Raw genomic sequence first — 16,857 nt, 5'->3', positions numbered from 1 at the left:
ATATGAACCATTAGAAATATGAACCAACCAATCAACAAAGCAAAAAAAACCCACACAGATAAAACCAAGTGTGAACTTCCAGAGATCAGTTTTGAAACAATTGACCATAACCCTGTTTTGTATGATTATGTAAATAGAAAACTGGGTCAGAGGAGGAGAGGGGACAAAAATTATGAAATTCCTGGGGTTGGGGGGCGAGCTCATTCCTAACTACATAACTACATGCTCCCTCTACTCCCCTCTACAATCACTGAGCTGGTTATTGCTGATGGGAGCATACTGTCTCCCTCAGATGTATTTCACTGGCTTAGATAATTATTTTAGAACCTTAATGTGTTCTTCTCTCTACACTTCATTTCCTTCTTTTTTCAGGGGGAGGGTGTTAAGGTAGGGGTGGTATTTTATTCTCTTCAAATGCATAAATACATACATTAAAACCCCTGAGAATAACTGTTAAAATAGGGAGGTTTTGATTCTGTCAGTTCCCCCATTCTATTAGAACAAGACAAAATAAAACCCTTTCCAGCAGCAAATAAATGTAACAATTCAACTGACTGGCAAAATTTAAATATTTAGTACACTTCTTGAAAAAGAAATTACAGCTGCTATATTAGAAATTCCTTGACGTTAAACACAAAGCAAGATGCTGACACCACACCATGGCACACACGGGCATCATGCCTTACAGCACATTGTAGTCCTCCACACTGGCTGGTTCCTCTGAACCTTCCTCAGGATTTGCGTGGATTGGTAGATTTTTCTTTTTTAAGTGTGAAAAGATTTAACCTTCTACACAATGATGGAAAAAACTTAAGTCTTCTGGACTCTCTTGACGCACATGAATATACAGGTGGCCCTTGAACAACATGGATTTAAACAGCACGGGTCCACCTATAGGCAGATTTTTTCCAACAAATTTAAGTACTGTAAATGTATTTTCCTCATAATATTCTTAATAACATTTTTCTCTAGCTTCCTTTATTGTAAAAATAGAGTATATAATATGTTTAATATAGAAAATTTGTGTTAATTGACAGCTTATGTTATTGGTTAAGTCTTCTGGTTAAGAGTAGGCTATTAGTAGTTAAGTTTTTGGGGAGACAAAAGTTATATGAGGGTTTTGTGCACTCGGGGGTTCAAGGGTCAACTGTAAATGGTAAAAGCTATAGTTCTGATTGGGAAGGGCCAGTGGCCAAGCAACTGTTTTCTTTTTTGGTGAAATAGTGATCTCTAGACTGAATTTACAACATGAATTGAACTCTGCTCTAACCAATGGCTAACATGACTTCTAAAATTCTTTCTAAAATTAAAAAAACTCCATTACCTATAAAACAACTGGATTAATATTAATTAATTAATATTAATTATAGACACACAACACATTTTACCTCTAAATTTTCTTTTGGTAATTGAAAATCAACTGCCAAGTTAAGATGTATGACTGCAAATGGGGACACACAGAGCAAGTAAGGTTTATAGATTCATAAGAGTAGGAGGTAAAATATGAACACTGGGAGTCTTCCTATCTACAGCCAGTCCCATATTCTCTCAGCAGTCATCTTTTATAGACTACTACTCATTTTTTAAATGGGAAACAGTAGTTAAGTACAGAATGTTAAGTTTAGAATTCGAACACTCTTCTTGGCACTTTTCTTGCTCAAACATGCCAAGAAATCAGGCACCTCATAACATGGGCTTAATCATGACCTCTTCTACTACAGTGTATTTTCACTGAAAACTACTGTCTTATACGAGTAGCATCTTTTCTTATGTTCTAGAGAAATATAATGTACAATATGAATGGCTTTAACTAAGAGAAGAATTCCCAAGAGATTTCTTCCAGTCATGGCTGCGAATATAAAGGTGAGCACATGATTTAGAGATTAAGCCCTCTAGAATTATACTGTTCATTATTTTCATATTTTTATTCAAACCTAAAGTGACAAAAAATGTCATAAGCAAACTTATTCTTTGTGGTTATACTAAGAATTTGATAAATCAGATGACAATGGTATTCTAGAAAGAAAGACCAAAGGAGATATCAAACTTCAAGAATATTTGGGGGTCAATTCACCTAAAACCAATGCCCTGTATTCTCCACTGTTCAAAAGGCTTGTAGACAATCCATTGTCTTCCATTTCAACTAGTTGCATGGTCCACTGTGAAGGAGTGAGAAAAAGAGCTGTGTGCTTGTTCTTGACCTGTAAAGATTTCATCATGGAAGATTAATACTGATGCTGCTGCTGCCTGTTACTGGTTGTTTCTCTTTGCAGATGCCAATATCGGTCAGAGAACAGGATTTCAATGGCAGAGTTGTTGCTATACTGTTATCTCTTCAGAACGGAGGCACAGGGAGAGATGAATGCCACATCGCAAGGAGCAAAGGAGAGAGAGAGAAAGAAATGGTGTCAGGTGGCATGTTGGATGTGATTTTTGTTTTAGTAGAGACTGAGATGACTGCAAATTGTTTAGCTGATTCCTTCGGTCTGCAAGATACATTTGTGTTGGTGTTGATGATTCTTGACTAATCCTGTTTCAATTACAAATTGGTTATGTTTTTCAAAAAAATCTTCTAGCACTTATACTCAGGACTTAAAATTCTCTCTCTCTCACTCTTTCTCTTTCTCTCTCTCCCTCTCATGCATACACACAACCCAAAACACATACATTAAGGCCAATCCCTACTAACACTGCTTAATATTCCATACTGAGATGTCAGATTTTTTATATGCATTATTTTCTTCAGCTGATCAAATATTTTAAATCTAAAAAGTGACAAAACTTGAAGACTAAATAAAGAGCAACACACACCTGCATGCTGTTCCCATCATACACTTGAGTAACAGCAGTGGCAAGACATGTTTAGTAGTCCTTTAACTTTCAAAATTCTTACTTCCTCATCATTTTGGAATACTAAGATGGTTAACTTTTGTCATTTAAATACTGACTACAGAGAGAATCTATTACGAGGATGATGGTTTTGCAGGTTTTTTTTTTTAAGTTATATGTGTTAATTTAGTAATAATCCTAGAAAAGCATATCCATGTAGTTTTCTGCAATTCCAGAATAATGATGTGAACTATAAAAAAACAACCACCCAGCAGAACGCCTCACATCAAAAAAATAAATTCCCATACCAAGAATCTATCAAAGGCTAGTATCAAAACAGGATCAACCATAAATGCTAATTGGCACAGAAATTGTTAATTTCCTTAAGTCCACAGATTCCACATGTGGCACAGGTACATAAAATGGGATAGTCAGTAGCCTTGCCTCGAAGAGCCAACTTTTTCAAGACAGAAAATAATTCCCGCTGCCACTACAAGCTTTTAATAGGGTATAACTGGTTAAGTTTGTACATAACTATTGCCAAAGTTATTTTTTTAAAACTGTTTTGGGAATAATTTGCATAGTCTCCACATATTTTATTATATAGCTCTTCTCTGTTCTATTCTTTTAAATCCTTAAGCTACACAAAAGGCAAGATTATTTTAGAGAGCATTTATAGTTTTTATTAAAAATGTGCTTTTTCTATTGACCTTTAAAAATAAATTTAGAGCGAAAAGCAATAAACCAGCTAATAAGAAATATTCTAGCTAATAAAATAGTCACTAACAATACTCAAGGAAAATAATATGTGAGGCAAAGAGTATTTGTGTGTGAAAACCTTAACTGCTCTCCTTTATCTGCAATGAAAATGAAGCCTGTTTGTTTGTTTCTGAACAAACAAAAAGCAAACACCACCACTATGCTAAGACATATGCAAAAATGACTGTGTGTGGATTTCTTCTTTTGAATACAGAGAACCAAACTGCTGTCTGTGTACAACAGAAGAACCGAGTAGTAAGGAGTAAGTATATAGATACCACCACTGAAACGGGAGTGGAAAAGGTTCAGGTCTGGCTTTGGAGGTTACGGGTGTTATTAATTTTGACAAAACATAGGGAGAAAATCTTGGCATTCAAAAAGTTAACATTAATGTTCACTCCAGAATGGTTAAAACTTCAAAGTCTGTGAAAGGTAGTATCATGTAATTCTCCTGAAATGGGAATCTGAATCGTGCCTGTATCAGGCAAAGTCTGAAGTAAATCAATCATTTAGTGAATGAGTAAGCAATGATTTGTTAAAAAGAGTAACTGAAAATATTAAAGAATTCTTGATATATTAAAAAACAGTCATGCTGCAGAGTGATTTTTCTAATCTCAGAACAAAACTAATACGCCCTTAAGCCCCCCAAACATCTGTTTATGTTAACCAAGGACTACTGGAGGCTTTTGCTTAACTTTCATTCCTTACTCTACCCTACTAATAGCTTTGGATTTATTATATTTCTAACCCTGCAGAATAACACAAGATGTGAACTGAACTTTATGATTTATTCAATGGCAAATATACCTTTTCATATTTCAGTTTACCTATTCAATTATTATGATAATCTTTATAAAACACAAAGTACAACATAAATTCTTCATTTCAAGAAAAAGTAAACAGGACTTCTAGTCTCATTATGTCCAACATCATGGACTTCCCTCAATGAAAGAAGTTTTCTCTTTTGGTGCCCACAAATTTACTCTAACAATTCTATTGAACTTTAAGAGTTTTTATTAAAGACGGAGATAGAAAGAGACCAAGAGTATGCCAGGCTCCAAAACTAAACCCTAAGCTGACATAGTATAGGTTAATTCCTGTGCAGGTTACAAGGACCTTAAAATATTCACATATCAGAACCAGCCTACAGTAGAAACTATATAGTTATAAGCTGGGTACGGTTCATGCCAGCTTAATAAACCCAGGAGCACAGGGAGCTGATAAGAGAGGTGATTACATCTTTTCTCTTAACTGAAGCTTGTTCTCTATGTGTTAAAAGTATTCAATCTACTTTTTTAGAAAACAGATGACCTATTTTAGTGGCCTATTTTCCAACTGTGCTTTAGAATGCCAAATAAGTTACTTTTAAAAACATGTGACTTAATGTTTACTATTTAATTTTGCCACTCAAAAATTAATATACAGTGGTAAGCAGGCAACTGGTATTTATTTGTGCTCTAAGGTGACACTACTTAACTCAATTTTGTTCCCTGCATGTACTACCAACAACTTTCTTTATAATACATTCATTCTTCTCACCCAAAATAGCTTCTTAAAAAGAAAATGTGAGAATTCAAGACATAAGAGCATATTTCAGCATTAGTAGTTTATCCACTCTTCCAAAATATTCCATGATGTTGGTCAAAAAAAGTAATATTGTAAACAGGTTAAGAAGATAAAGTTAGAAATTTAGAGCTGCTCAGTAAATCTGATAAAAGCTGAAAAAAATAAAACAGGAAAAAGATTATGGAGGGGACAGTTTTAAAAGAATGAGTAAATTAAAAAACGGAGAAGTTAAACACAGGGAAAGAGGCTAATATGGAGGTTAGAAGTGAAAGCATAGTGTTCTGCAACAGCTTGCAACTGTTTATATAGTTATCTAGACATTTAAGTATACCTTACTTTAGAATACTTACACAGAAGTGTTTCAGAGAAACCGAGTATTTTTAAAGTACCAGGAAAGCTTTAAAATCAACCAAGCACAACCAATCAATACCAGAAGGAAACCCTTCTCAGAAGCTTTTCAAAAACTGAAATTTTTTTTTAATAAAATGACTAATTCCTAATTTAACTGCTTTATAATTTTAGATTTTATATAACAGGCTTTCATAAAATATACACATGTAAAATCTCATCACTAAAAAGAATAATTTAAAATTATTATATGTGAAAATAATAACCCTCCCATTTATGTGTCTCGTTATCATGAAAGGCTGGTTAGAAAATAATTTATGAATCTTTATGGGGACATCTCAAACACAGGTCTCTATGAGTTCATTATCAAAATAGCTTAGGTGGACACACAAATACTGGTACTAATTCTGTACTATAAAATCCTTCAAGAGTCCCATTACAACTCCATCTGTTACAGAGGATAGACTGATGTTGTTTACTGTATCTCAAAGAGCAGGAAAAATACTAATTACAACAAAACAAAATACACCTTTAAATAAAAAAGAGAAACCAGAATAAATTATGTTAGAATTTACTGTTAAAGTAGTTTGGGGTTGAAACTTTTCTGAGTAGGGGCATAGAGAGATATGACACAATGAAAAACAGTAATGCAAATTACATACACACACACATACACACACATACATTTATAATTTTGTTCTGTTCCCTGTAATTGAATGGCAGGGATCTAAAGTACCTTCATAGTATTCCAAAAAACAAAACAGTACACAGTATGATAGCAGCTGCCAAAGAATGAATGGATTTTTCTGTCCTACCTCACCCCATCCTAGGAAGACAACTTCACTGAAACTATCTAGCTCCGATTAATTCACTCACTCAATTTTAGCGACTGTTCAGCCTGTTAAAAAATATGTAAGTAATGTGATAAAAAGCAGAATTTAAAAAGTGGGTCAAAAAAAAAAAAGAATTTTACATCTGTCAGTAACTTCAATTTGAGTGGGAAAAATTATCATTAATTAGAAATGGTTTGAACTAAAAATGTGAACTGTAAAAACAATAAACTGATTACAATGTCACAGTTTACAAATCAGTACAAAGCTATACATTACAAAAATTTACTCTAATAACATAGAGCAACATTTTGATAAACTATATGACTTCATACTATTACTAATGATTAGGTTCTTCTAAACTTGCCAATGTACATAAATTAATTGAAACATTTATCAAACATTTGATAGCTTAAAAGTTAAGCCAAAGAAACAAGTTTGTTACTAATTTATAATTATTTCAGTTTATTATAAATGGACACAAACAATATGGAAATTTACATTTCATAAATTTACATTTCACGTTAAAAAAGAAGCATTATTACAAAAATAGTATTTAAAGACAGTAATTCTAAGACCCTGAAAGTCTGGCCAGGAGTTATTTCTCCACTATAGGGACATGGTATTATCAGCATCTCGATGTTTGTAAGCTGCCACAAGTAAAGGAATGTTATTTTAATATATACAACTTAAAAATACAACTTTAATGGCCCTTTTTTTTTTGTCTAAACTCTGGGTTCTTTCTCTCTTAAGATGACTTCTCCAATAAGACTTATAATACAAACTCTCCACAACCTCTGGTAACAAACTAAAAATTCAGCATATGCTTCACATACCTTTTTGAGATGTCCTAGTCTAAGTTTGAAAATTTCTTCCTGTTCATGATATTCTGCCAAAGTCAACCTGTCAAAAATGAAATTGTAATTCTAGATATTAAGATTAATAGTTATTATTTATTAACAACCAGCAAAAGAAGGTAAATAAGTGGAAATACTACAATCCTGACAACATTTAGCCCAAAATAAGCCAAAAGTTCTTTACAAATATTCTTCAGAGTACACCTAATACTTACAGATGAAACAATTCATAAATTCAGCAACTATTTATATGAGTGCTATGTATTAAGTGATGTTCTAGAATTTCAGCCTTAAGGGTACAATGAAAAAGACATTTTCTCCCTTCATTTTAGTTTGAATTTACACTCTACAGTCCCACTAAGGCGGCAGAAATGAAACAATTTGATAAATAAATAAAATAATCCCAAATAACAATAAATGTTATGAAGAAAACAAACAAAGGTGGTACGAGAATGGCACTGTATTACACTACTTTGTACTGAGTGTTAGGGAGGTGGTCTTGATCTAAACATCTAAAAGACAAGAGAACCTGGGTGAGTTATGTTCCAGACATAAGTCACAGCAAGTGCAAGGATGCTAAGATGGACACAGGCTGGCATACTGTAAGAAGAGAAAAAAATGTAAGCTCACAAGCAGAGAGCAGTAGAAGAGGCAGGCAGGGGTCAGCTTCTATATGGACTTCCAGACTAAGGAATGAATTTCATTTTACTCCAAGAGTGATAGAAAATTACTATGAAGAAGGTCAGTCCAATTGGGTACTGTTTTTTTTTTTTTTTTTAAAGGAAACAAATAGGAAAATTTTTTTTCTGCTTCCATGTGTTAGTGAGGAAAAGGAATGCTAAAACTATAGTCAAAGCACCAAATTCTTTATAAATAGACATAAGACTTTAAATCTTCAAAGTATTTTATGTTTATTTTATTAATTTCAAATATTCATATATAACTAGTTTAATGTATGTAGAACCATAGTAAAACATAAACACTTATAACATTTCCTGGAAAAAAAAAAAGACTTTTTTTCTGATAAAAAACACTCAACAGTAAAACAACTTCCATTTTATATCCCCACACTGAAAGAACTGCTTTTATCAAAACTGTTTGTTTACTCATGTGTTCTGGGGGTATTTGGCAAAACTCCTAACCTAGGTATGATTTATTTATATTTATTCAGGTCCCTCAGCAACATTTAGTATAAATGTTATTCTCCTTTAGCTAGACAGTAGTTAAATTTACTACTTCTAATGAAACGGTATTGAAAGGAAACAAACAAAAAGCTCCAAGAAATTCAGTTAGTGTTCCACTAGAAACATCTTAAGAGTGAAAAATTTAAAATTAAACCTGTTTACGCAGCCTTAGGTTAATACCACTGCTGGATTTTATTATACTAAATACAGCAACAGTGGATAGTTGCAGAAGATGCTCCAAGTAAAGTTAAGAGAAGTGTTATAGTGTGACTATAGATGGAGTAAAAGGAAGAGGGAAAGGTGATGTTAAAAAGTTTAGAAAGTAAAATGGATAAAATCTCAACTAATCTAATAAAAGCTATAGGAATTTTTGGCAAATAGCTTCTGGACAGGCATATATGCCACCAATGAAAGTTCGGTGCAATCTGAGTTTCCTAAAATTTTTGAAACTGCATTTTCCTAAGAAGTCTGGTTCTCATGCAAACTTGCAAAGCACTTACATAGGCAGATGGCTGGGAATTTCTGTAATTTGGAGCTAAGCATACTTTGTTGTGTTTAGTTGGTATAGTTTTCAACAGCTACTATTTTTGTGAGTCAAAAATTAATTAATATCAATTAGTTCCAAGATGATTTAGTTTTTGGATATTATTTGGTTAATCTTATAGCATAATGTAATGCATATTTGCTATTTAATAACACTTAATTCTAGTTGTTGGTATGCTGTGTTGCAGTTCAAATCATTCAATCATTTGCTAAAGCAAATGCATACAAATACTTCTTTCCCAAATTTTCTTAGTAGAGTGATAATTCTTCATGGATTTAAAAATTTTTGACCCCAGAGCATTATTTTATAGATGTACTCCTGATATTAAACACATACAATTCTCACTAAAGATAAATGGTAACGTTCATCATCAGCAGAACTTTGCTATTTACTTCTGGCATTTTGATTACTACTGTAACTACTAATAAGCTTCAAATAAGCTTCAAATAAATACTACTAATGTAAGTACTATTAAGCTTAAAATAAGAACTTTCTCTCTGTTTGGTTTTGAAGAAGTTATAAGCAAAATCTGCAGAAAGTACTAAATACCTGGCTACTCAATTTCTAAGGTGGTGATTCTTACCATTTTATAATTGTGGATATCTGAAAATAATCTAAAGGAATTTATAAAAATAAATCTCTCTAGAAAATTTCATATATACATAAATTTGGGGGTTCACAGCTCTCTGTTTAAGAATTCCTATCCCAGGTTCTAGTCTCACTAAGTAGAAAGCAAACCTTAAAACAGCAAAGAGACATTTCTTACATTTCTCTGCATTTCCTTCCTCTAATATATCTGACATATATTAGAGATTTTAAGATATCTCTGTTATCTATTCCCATCAATGAAAAATGTTTTTTACATAAAATGTAAAATATGTGAAAATGAAAAAATATATAAATTTAGATAATATGGATAGATAATTTAGAAATTAATTGAGGCCCGTCCTCTTAAAAGAATGAAAAGAGGGATGTCTGGGTGGCTCAGTCACTTAAGTGTCTGCCTTCGGCTCAAGTCATAATCTTAGGGTCCTGGGATCAAGTCGCATCACCAGGCTCCTTTCTCAATGGGGAGCCTACTTCTCCCTCCCCCTGCTTGTGCACTCTCTCTCTGACAAATAAATAAAATCTTAAAAAAAAAAAAAAAAAGAAGAATGAAAAGAGCTAAGCTAGGATAATGTTAATTTTAATGGCATTCAATTGCTACATAATTATTATGACGAGTTCTTAAGACCCTAAAAAAATTTACACTTTGAAGCAAGTCTGTTGGTTAGACTACCTAGCAAGTCTTTTATTCACAGATTAAGTCTAATTCCTCCATATATGAATCGTATCTGATATTAAAGCCTGAATGATTATGTTCAAAAATACACATGTGTGCTTATTTAGGGGCACACTAAAACTCCTAAAGTGGTTTACATAAAACTTTAAAGATTTTATTTATTTGACAGAGAGAGAGAGCCAGAGAGTACAGCAGGGGGAGCGACAGAGGGAGAAAGAGAAGCAGGATCCCAGCTGAGTAGGAAGCCCAACTAGAGCTTGATCTTAGTTGAGCTGAAAGCAGTAGCTTAACCAACTGAGCCACCCAGGCACCCCTATAAAACTTTATTTTAAAAGCCAAGAAATATAAACCTCAAACATAAGACTTATTATTAACTCTTGATAATCTTCTATAATGAGTCTGAATGGATGAGGATTTTATTTTTAATCCAAAGAATTGTTTTACAATAGTTTGATAGAAATGTGAGATGACTGTAATAGAAGTAACTAATATAAATAACAGAAAACAGGAAATATTCATTTCCAACAAATCTGATAATCAATTCTTTAAAGACCTTCTGTTTAAAAAGGAAATTAACCTGAAGTCTCAAAGTTAAGGAATGCAATCTATGGTAAATAAGACTTTTACAGGCAATTAAGGAAAAAAAATTAGCAAGCCCATTTATTTGTATAATTTAGCAAGCCTTTACTGAACATTAAGCTATGAGCTATCCACTGAGGATTAGATTTTTAACATGAGGGAGGGTGGCACACGAGACTAGTCTGCCTTTGAAAAGCCCCCCAAAAAACTAGGAATAGAAGTTCCTCAACATGATATAGGGCATTTATTAAAAACCCACAAGTGACATCATATTCAAAGGTGAAGGACTGAAAGCTTTCCCTCTAAGATGAGAAATAAGAAAATGATGTTTTCACCATTACTATTCAATATTGTGCTGAAGTCCTACCAGAGAGGTTAAATAAGAAAAAGAAACATAACATCATGCATCAGAATGAGAAAAGAAATAAACTATCTCTATTTGCAGATAACATAACTCTAGATACAGAAAATCTCGAAGAATGAAGAAAAAACCACCACCACAGCTAATAAACCAGCAAAGTTGGGGGTACAAAATCAACCCACAAAAAATCAGTTGTGTTTCTATACATCAGCAATGAACAATCTAAACAGGATATTAAGACTATAATTCCATTTATAAGAGAATCCAAAAGAGTAAAATACCTAGAAATAAATTTAACCTAGGAAGTGACTTATATACTAAAAACTACAAAACAGTGTTAAGGAAATGAATGGAAACTAATGAAATGAAAAGACTTCTATGTTCATGGGTTAGCAGACTTAATGTTGTTAAGAGGGCAATCCTCTCCAAAGCCAACCATATATTCAATATAATCCTAATCAAAATACAAATGACCCATTTTATTAAAATGGAAAAAAAAAGTTGAAAGGGGTCTCAAAAAGAAAACAACACTGAAAGAGAAAAAACAAAGTTATAGGACTCCCACTACCTATTTCAAAACTTACTATAAAGTTACGGTCATTAAAGCAGTTACTACCGGGGCACCTGGGTGGCTCACGTTAAAGCCTCTGACTTTGGTTCAGGTCATGATCCCAGGGTTCTAGGACTGAGCCCCACATCGGGCTCTCTGCTTCACAGGGAGCCTGCTTCCTCCTCTCTGCCTGCCTCTCATCTATGTCTGTCAAACAAATAAAATCTTTAAAAAAGAAATAAAAAACAAAAAACAGTTACTACCATAAAGATAATAGAATAGTAACTATTTTATAGGATAGTTATATAGTTATAACTATTCTATAGGAATAGAAGTGAGTACGGATATCCATGGCCGGTTGATTTCTGACAAGGTGCCAAGACCACTGAATGGGGGAAAGAATCATCTCTTCAACAAATGGTACTGGGACAACAGGATAACCACATGCAAAAGAATGAAGTTGGACCCCTATCTCATTCTATATAAAAAATTAACCAAAAAGTGATCAATAATCTAAATATAAGAACTAAAACTAGAAAATTCTTAAAACACAGCACGGGGGTAAATGTCTTAGACCATGGATCTGGTAAAGGATTCCTAAATTTGACACCAAAAATATAAGCAAAAAACAAAACAATAAATTTTTAATAAATTAAAATAAAATCAAAAGACATTATCAAAAAAGTAATACAATTTACAGTATGGGAGCAAATATCTACATATCATATATCTGACAAGGGTTTAGTATTAGAATATATAAAGGACTCTTGTAATTCAACAACAAAAAGACAAGGAGTTGGATTAAAAGCTGAGCAAGACTTCAATACCTATACAAAGACCAACAAGCACATTAAAAGACATTCAACATAATGAGCCATTCAGAAATGTAAATCAAAACCACAATGAGATGAAAATTTACAGCTATTAGGATGATTATAATCAAGAAACAAAATAAAAAGGGTTGCCAAAGATGTGAAGAAATAGGAACTCTTTTTTTTTTTTTAAGATTTTATTTATTTTATTTGACAGACAGAGATTACAAGTAGGCAGAGAGGCAGGCAGAGAGAGAGAGAGGAGGAAGCAGGCTCCCTGCTGAGCAGAGAGCCAGAAATAGGAACTCTTGTCTATTACTTGCGGGAATATAAAATATCACAGATATGAAAAATAGTTAAGCAGTTCCTCAAGAATTTGAACACAGAACTGCCGTATAACCTTGTAATTCTATTCCTAGGTATATACTAAAAAAAAAAAAAAAAAAAAAGGTGTGCAACTCACAGGTCCCTTCAGCCTTCTCAGTAGAAGCAAAAAACAATGGGATTACCTAGAAAAAAACATGGACGATCCTCTTATCTAAAGGAGTAAATGCCTCTGTCAGAGTGGCTAGATCCATATGATCTTTTGACATGTTTAAACAGAAACACTGCCAGTTTGGGGTTTAAAAGGGCATAGAGAGTACAAAATGAAAGGCTGTCAGACCCCCAAAATTCCACAAACAAGAAACAGCCTGACAAAGCTACTTAGCTACATATACATGCTAACCTTAATTTAAAAAAAAAAAAAAAATCTTTGTGAAAAAGACTCAGAGGAAAGAACTTGGAGACCAGAAGGAGGAGCCATAGCCATAGAAAATTACTACCAGACCTTGAAACCAGTTTGCCTGGACGGATTTTTAAACTACCCTGGATGGGTCAGTGACTCCTTTCGAGTTTTTTTTTCTGTTTCAACAAAATATCTTTAGTTGTTATCCTATGCCTGTCCCCACCATTGTATTTTGAGAAGAGAGTTTTTCTTGAGGTTCACAGATCAAGAGGAATTTTTTGGGGGGTGGATTATACAGATTCTCACCCATACCTAATTTAGATGAGGATTCAGAAAGTTTGAGCTGATGAAATTTTGGATATTGAGTTGATGCTATAATTGGGATGTTGGGTTGATTCTTTTGGGGATGTTGGGATAGGAAGAATGTATTTTACATGAGGGAAGGATGTGAATCTTGGGTCAGAGATGAGACGGGTATCAGCTTCCAAAGATATCACATCCTCATCTTTGGAGTTTGTGAATACGTTACCTTACACAGCAAAAGATTTCGTGGGATTAAGGTTGCTAATTAGCTGATCTTAACATAAGGTGATTGTCCTGGGTAATAGAGCTATGACTACACAGAGCAAAGAAAAAATTTTTTATCTGAAGCAAAGTAGGAAAATAGAAGAGAGAACATCTATCCCTGATTAAAGAGGAGCAGCAGAGGGAAGCCAAGAAGAAGAAAAAGGGCATACCGGGCACCATGGTGACTCAAGTACACAGCATGCAGATATGAATGCAAAAAGAAAAATCAATGTACAGTATAGATTAAGGAAGTTCTTTTACTGACTGCTAAGAGTTTTAATCAAAGATCAATGCTGGAAGTGCCTGGGTGGCTTGGCTGGCTAAGCCTCCAGGACTCTTGATTTTGGCTCAGGTGATGATCTCAGGGCCATGGGACGGAGCCCCGTGCTCAGCAAGGAGGCTGCTTGAGATTCTCTCTCTCTCTTTTCCAACCCACACCCTCTCCAAAATAAATAATTAAAAAAAAAAAAAAAAAGATCAATGCTGAATTTTGTCTCATGCTTTTTGGCATCTATTAATATTATCATATGATCCTCTCCTTACATGGAAAAGTTACAGATTTTTTAAAAATGTTAAACCAACCCTGGATACCTAAAATAAACCCAGCTTGGTCTTAATAAATTATCATTTTTATATATTATATATTTGGTTAATATTTTAAGATTTTCATATTTACATTTATGAAATGAGATTAGCCTGTAACTTTCCTTCTTTATATCATCTTTGTTAAATTCTGACACATAGATTATGCTGGTCCCATAAAATAAGCTGGAAGTATTTCTGACTTAGCTATTACTTAAAAGAAAAAAAGTTTTAAAAAAGATTGACACTGTTTCTTCCTTAAGTGGTTGTTATAATTCATAAATAATGTCATCCGTACCCGGACTTTTTTTTAAAGATTTATTTATTTATTTTAGAGAGAGCACAAGAGTAAGAGAGACAGAGAGGGAGAGAGAAACTTTAGCAGTCTCCTCGCTGAACTTGGAGCCTAATCCCACGACCCTGAGATCACACCCTGACCCAAGAAACCAAGAGTCAGGTGCTCAACCAACTGTACCATCCAGGGGCCCCTGGACCTTAAGTTTTTTAATAACAGATTCAATTTCTTTAACATTTACAAAACTATTTAGACTTTTGTTTCTTCCAGTGTCAATTCTGGTAAGTTAGATTTTTCTAGAAATTTATTCATTTTATAAAAATTTCAAGTTTAAGCCATTTATATTATTTTGTTTTCCTTTAAATATCTATAGACCTGTGGTAAATTAACTTTCTTCATTCCTGATAATGGTTGTCTTCTCTCTTTTTAAATTTTATTAGTTTAATTTTATTTTGGAATAAAACACACACATTTTTTGGATTGGCTGGTTCTCTGTATTGTATATGTTTATTTCCTGTATCATTAATTTCTGCTCTTTTTCTTCTTCCTTCTTTGGTTAATTCTACTGCTCATCTTCTAACTTAATGAAATAGATGCTTAATATATAAAGTTTTAGATTTTCTTCTTTTTGTATATATGTACCTAAGGCTATAAATTTCCCCCGGCTACTGGTCAGATTTATCTCACAAATTTTGCTATATGGCAATTTCATTCTGAAAATATTTTTCTAGTTTTCACTGAGATTTTTTCACTACTTTATTGTTAGTGATTTCTAGTCTAATTCCACTGTGGTCAGAGAACATATTCTATAATTCTAATCCTCTAAATTTTATCCATGAGTTCAATCAAATATTTAAGTAAGAAGCAATCCCAGTCCTATATAAACTCTTTCACTCTTGAAATTTGTTGAGACTTGTTTTATGACCTAACGTGATAAATTTTTATGTTCAGAGACCATGCTTAAGAAAGAACACTTACTCTGTAGATATTAGGGGTAAAAAAAGTGTCAAGTTTATCAATCCCACTGAAATTTTCTATATCCATACTGTGTGTCCTTTTTTTATTGTTTTGTTTTTTTTATCTGTATGTTCAATTACTAAGAAATGTGGGTGTTGAAATCTATTGTAACTTGTGGATCTGTCTGTATCTCCTTAAATACTGTTAATTTTTCATTTATCTTGAGGCCATGTTATTATATGTATACAAATTTAGAATTACTAGATGTTCCCAGTAATTTGAGCCATTTATAGTTATGAAATAACCACTTCATTATAATTTTTTTGCCTTAAGTTTTATTGTGTCTCATATAATACAGCTTTCTTTTGGTTGGCAGTTACCTGGAATATTTTTTTCTTAATTTATACTACCAATATATCTTTTTCTTTCCCCCCTGGCGACTGTTAAGAATTTTTTTCTCTCTGCCTCGATTTTTCTGAAAAATGTTTTATTATTTAAGACTGATTGATTGATTGATTTGACAGACAGAGATTACAAGTATGCAGAGAGGCAGGCAGAGAGAAAGAGAGGGAAGCAGTCTCCCTACTGAGCAGAGAGTGTGATGCAGGGCTTGATCCCAGGACCCTGAGCCCATGACCTGAGCCAAAGGTAGAGGCTTAACCCATTGAGCCACCCAGGCGCTCCGATTATTCTGAAATTTCATTATAATGTGCCTAGGTATTTCTTTTTATTCATACTTAGAATTCTCTGGCCACTGTGAATTTATAGATCGAGCTTATTCATCTGCTTTAAAATATTCTCAGCTATTTTATCTTTAAATATTGCTTCTGCTCCATTCAATGTGGTTCTTCTATGGTCAGGTGACTTATCTAGGAATAATTTTAAGTCAAAAGACAGTAAAATACCTTCAAATAATCACCAACCTAAAACCAGTAAAAATAATTTTGAGAATGAAGGCAAAATAAAGTTAGTTTCATACCAAGGAAAAACTGAAAGGTGTCACTACCAATAGACTCACACTAAAAAGAAAAAATTTCTAAAGGGTTTTCTTGGGCAGAAAGATCTTACTAGGTAAAAACACTGAAGATGTAAAAATAAATGAAGAGGAAAAAAAAGATAAATATGCAAGAAACATTTAGTTGTTTTTTTTTTTTTTTTAATTTGACAGACAGATCACAAGTAGGCAGAGAGGCAGGCAAAGAGAGAGGAGGAGGAGGCAGGCTCCCTG

At 33.3% G+C, this 16,857-nt stretch overlaps 1 protein-coding gene across 1 annotated transcript in view; it reads right to left on the bottom strand.

Annotated features, from left to right (window-relative positions):
• TLK1 (tousled like kinase 1) overlaps positions 1-16,857 on the bottom strand; it is a 144,611-nt gene that overhangs the window by 24,965 nt on the left and 102,789 nt on the right. Inside the window, exon 12 of the mRNA XM_082689198.1 lies at positions 7,169-7,235. Coding sequence (XP_082545324.1) covers positions 7,169-7,235 — 67 coding nt within the window. The remainder of the gene's footprint in view (positions 1-7,168; positions 7,236-16,857) is intronic.

Source organism: Mustela nivalis (assembly GCF_964662115.1).
Source record: "Mustela nivalis genome assembly, chromosome: 11".
Lineage (NCBI taxonomy): Eukaryota > Metazoa > Chordata > Mammalia > Carnivora > Mustelidae > Mustela > Mustela nivalis.
Note: the sequence above shows the minus strand (reverse complement) of the source record. Positions and strands in the feature narration are given on the sequence as shown.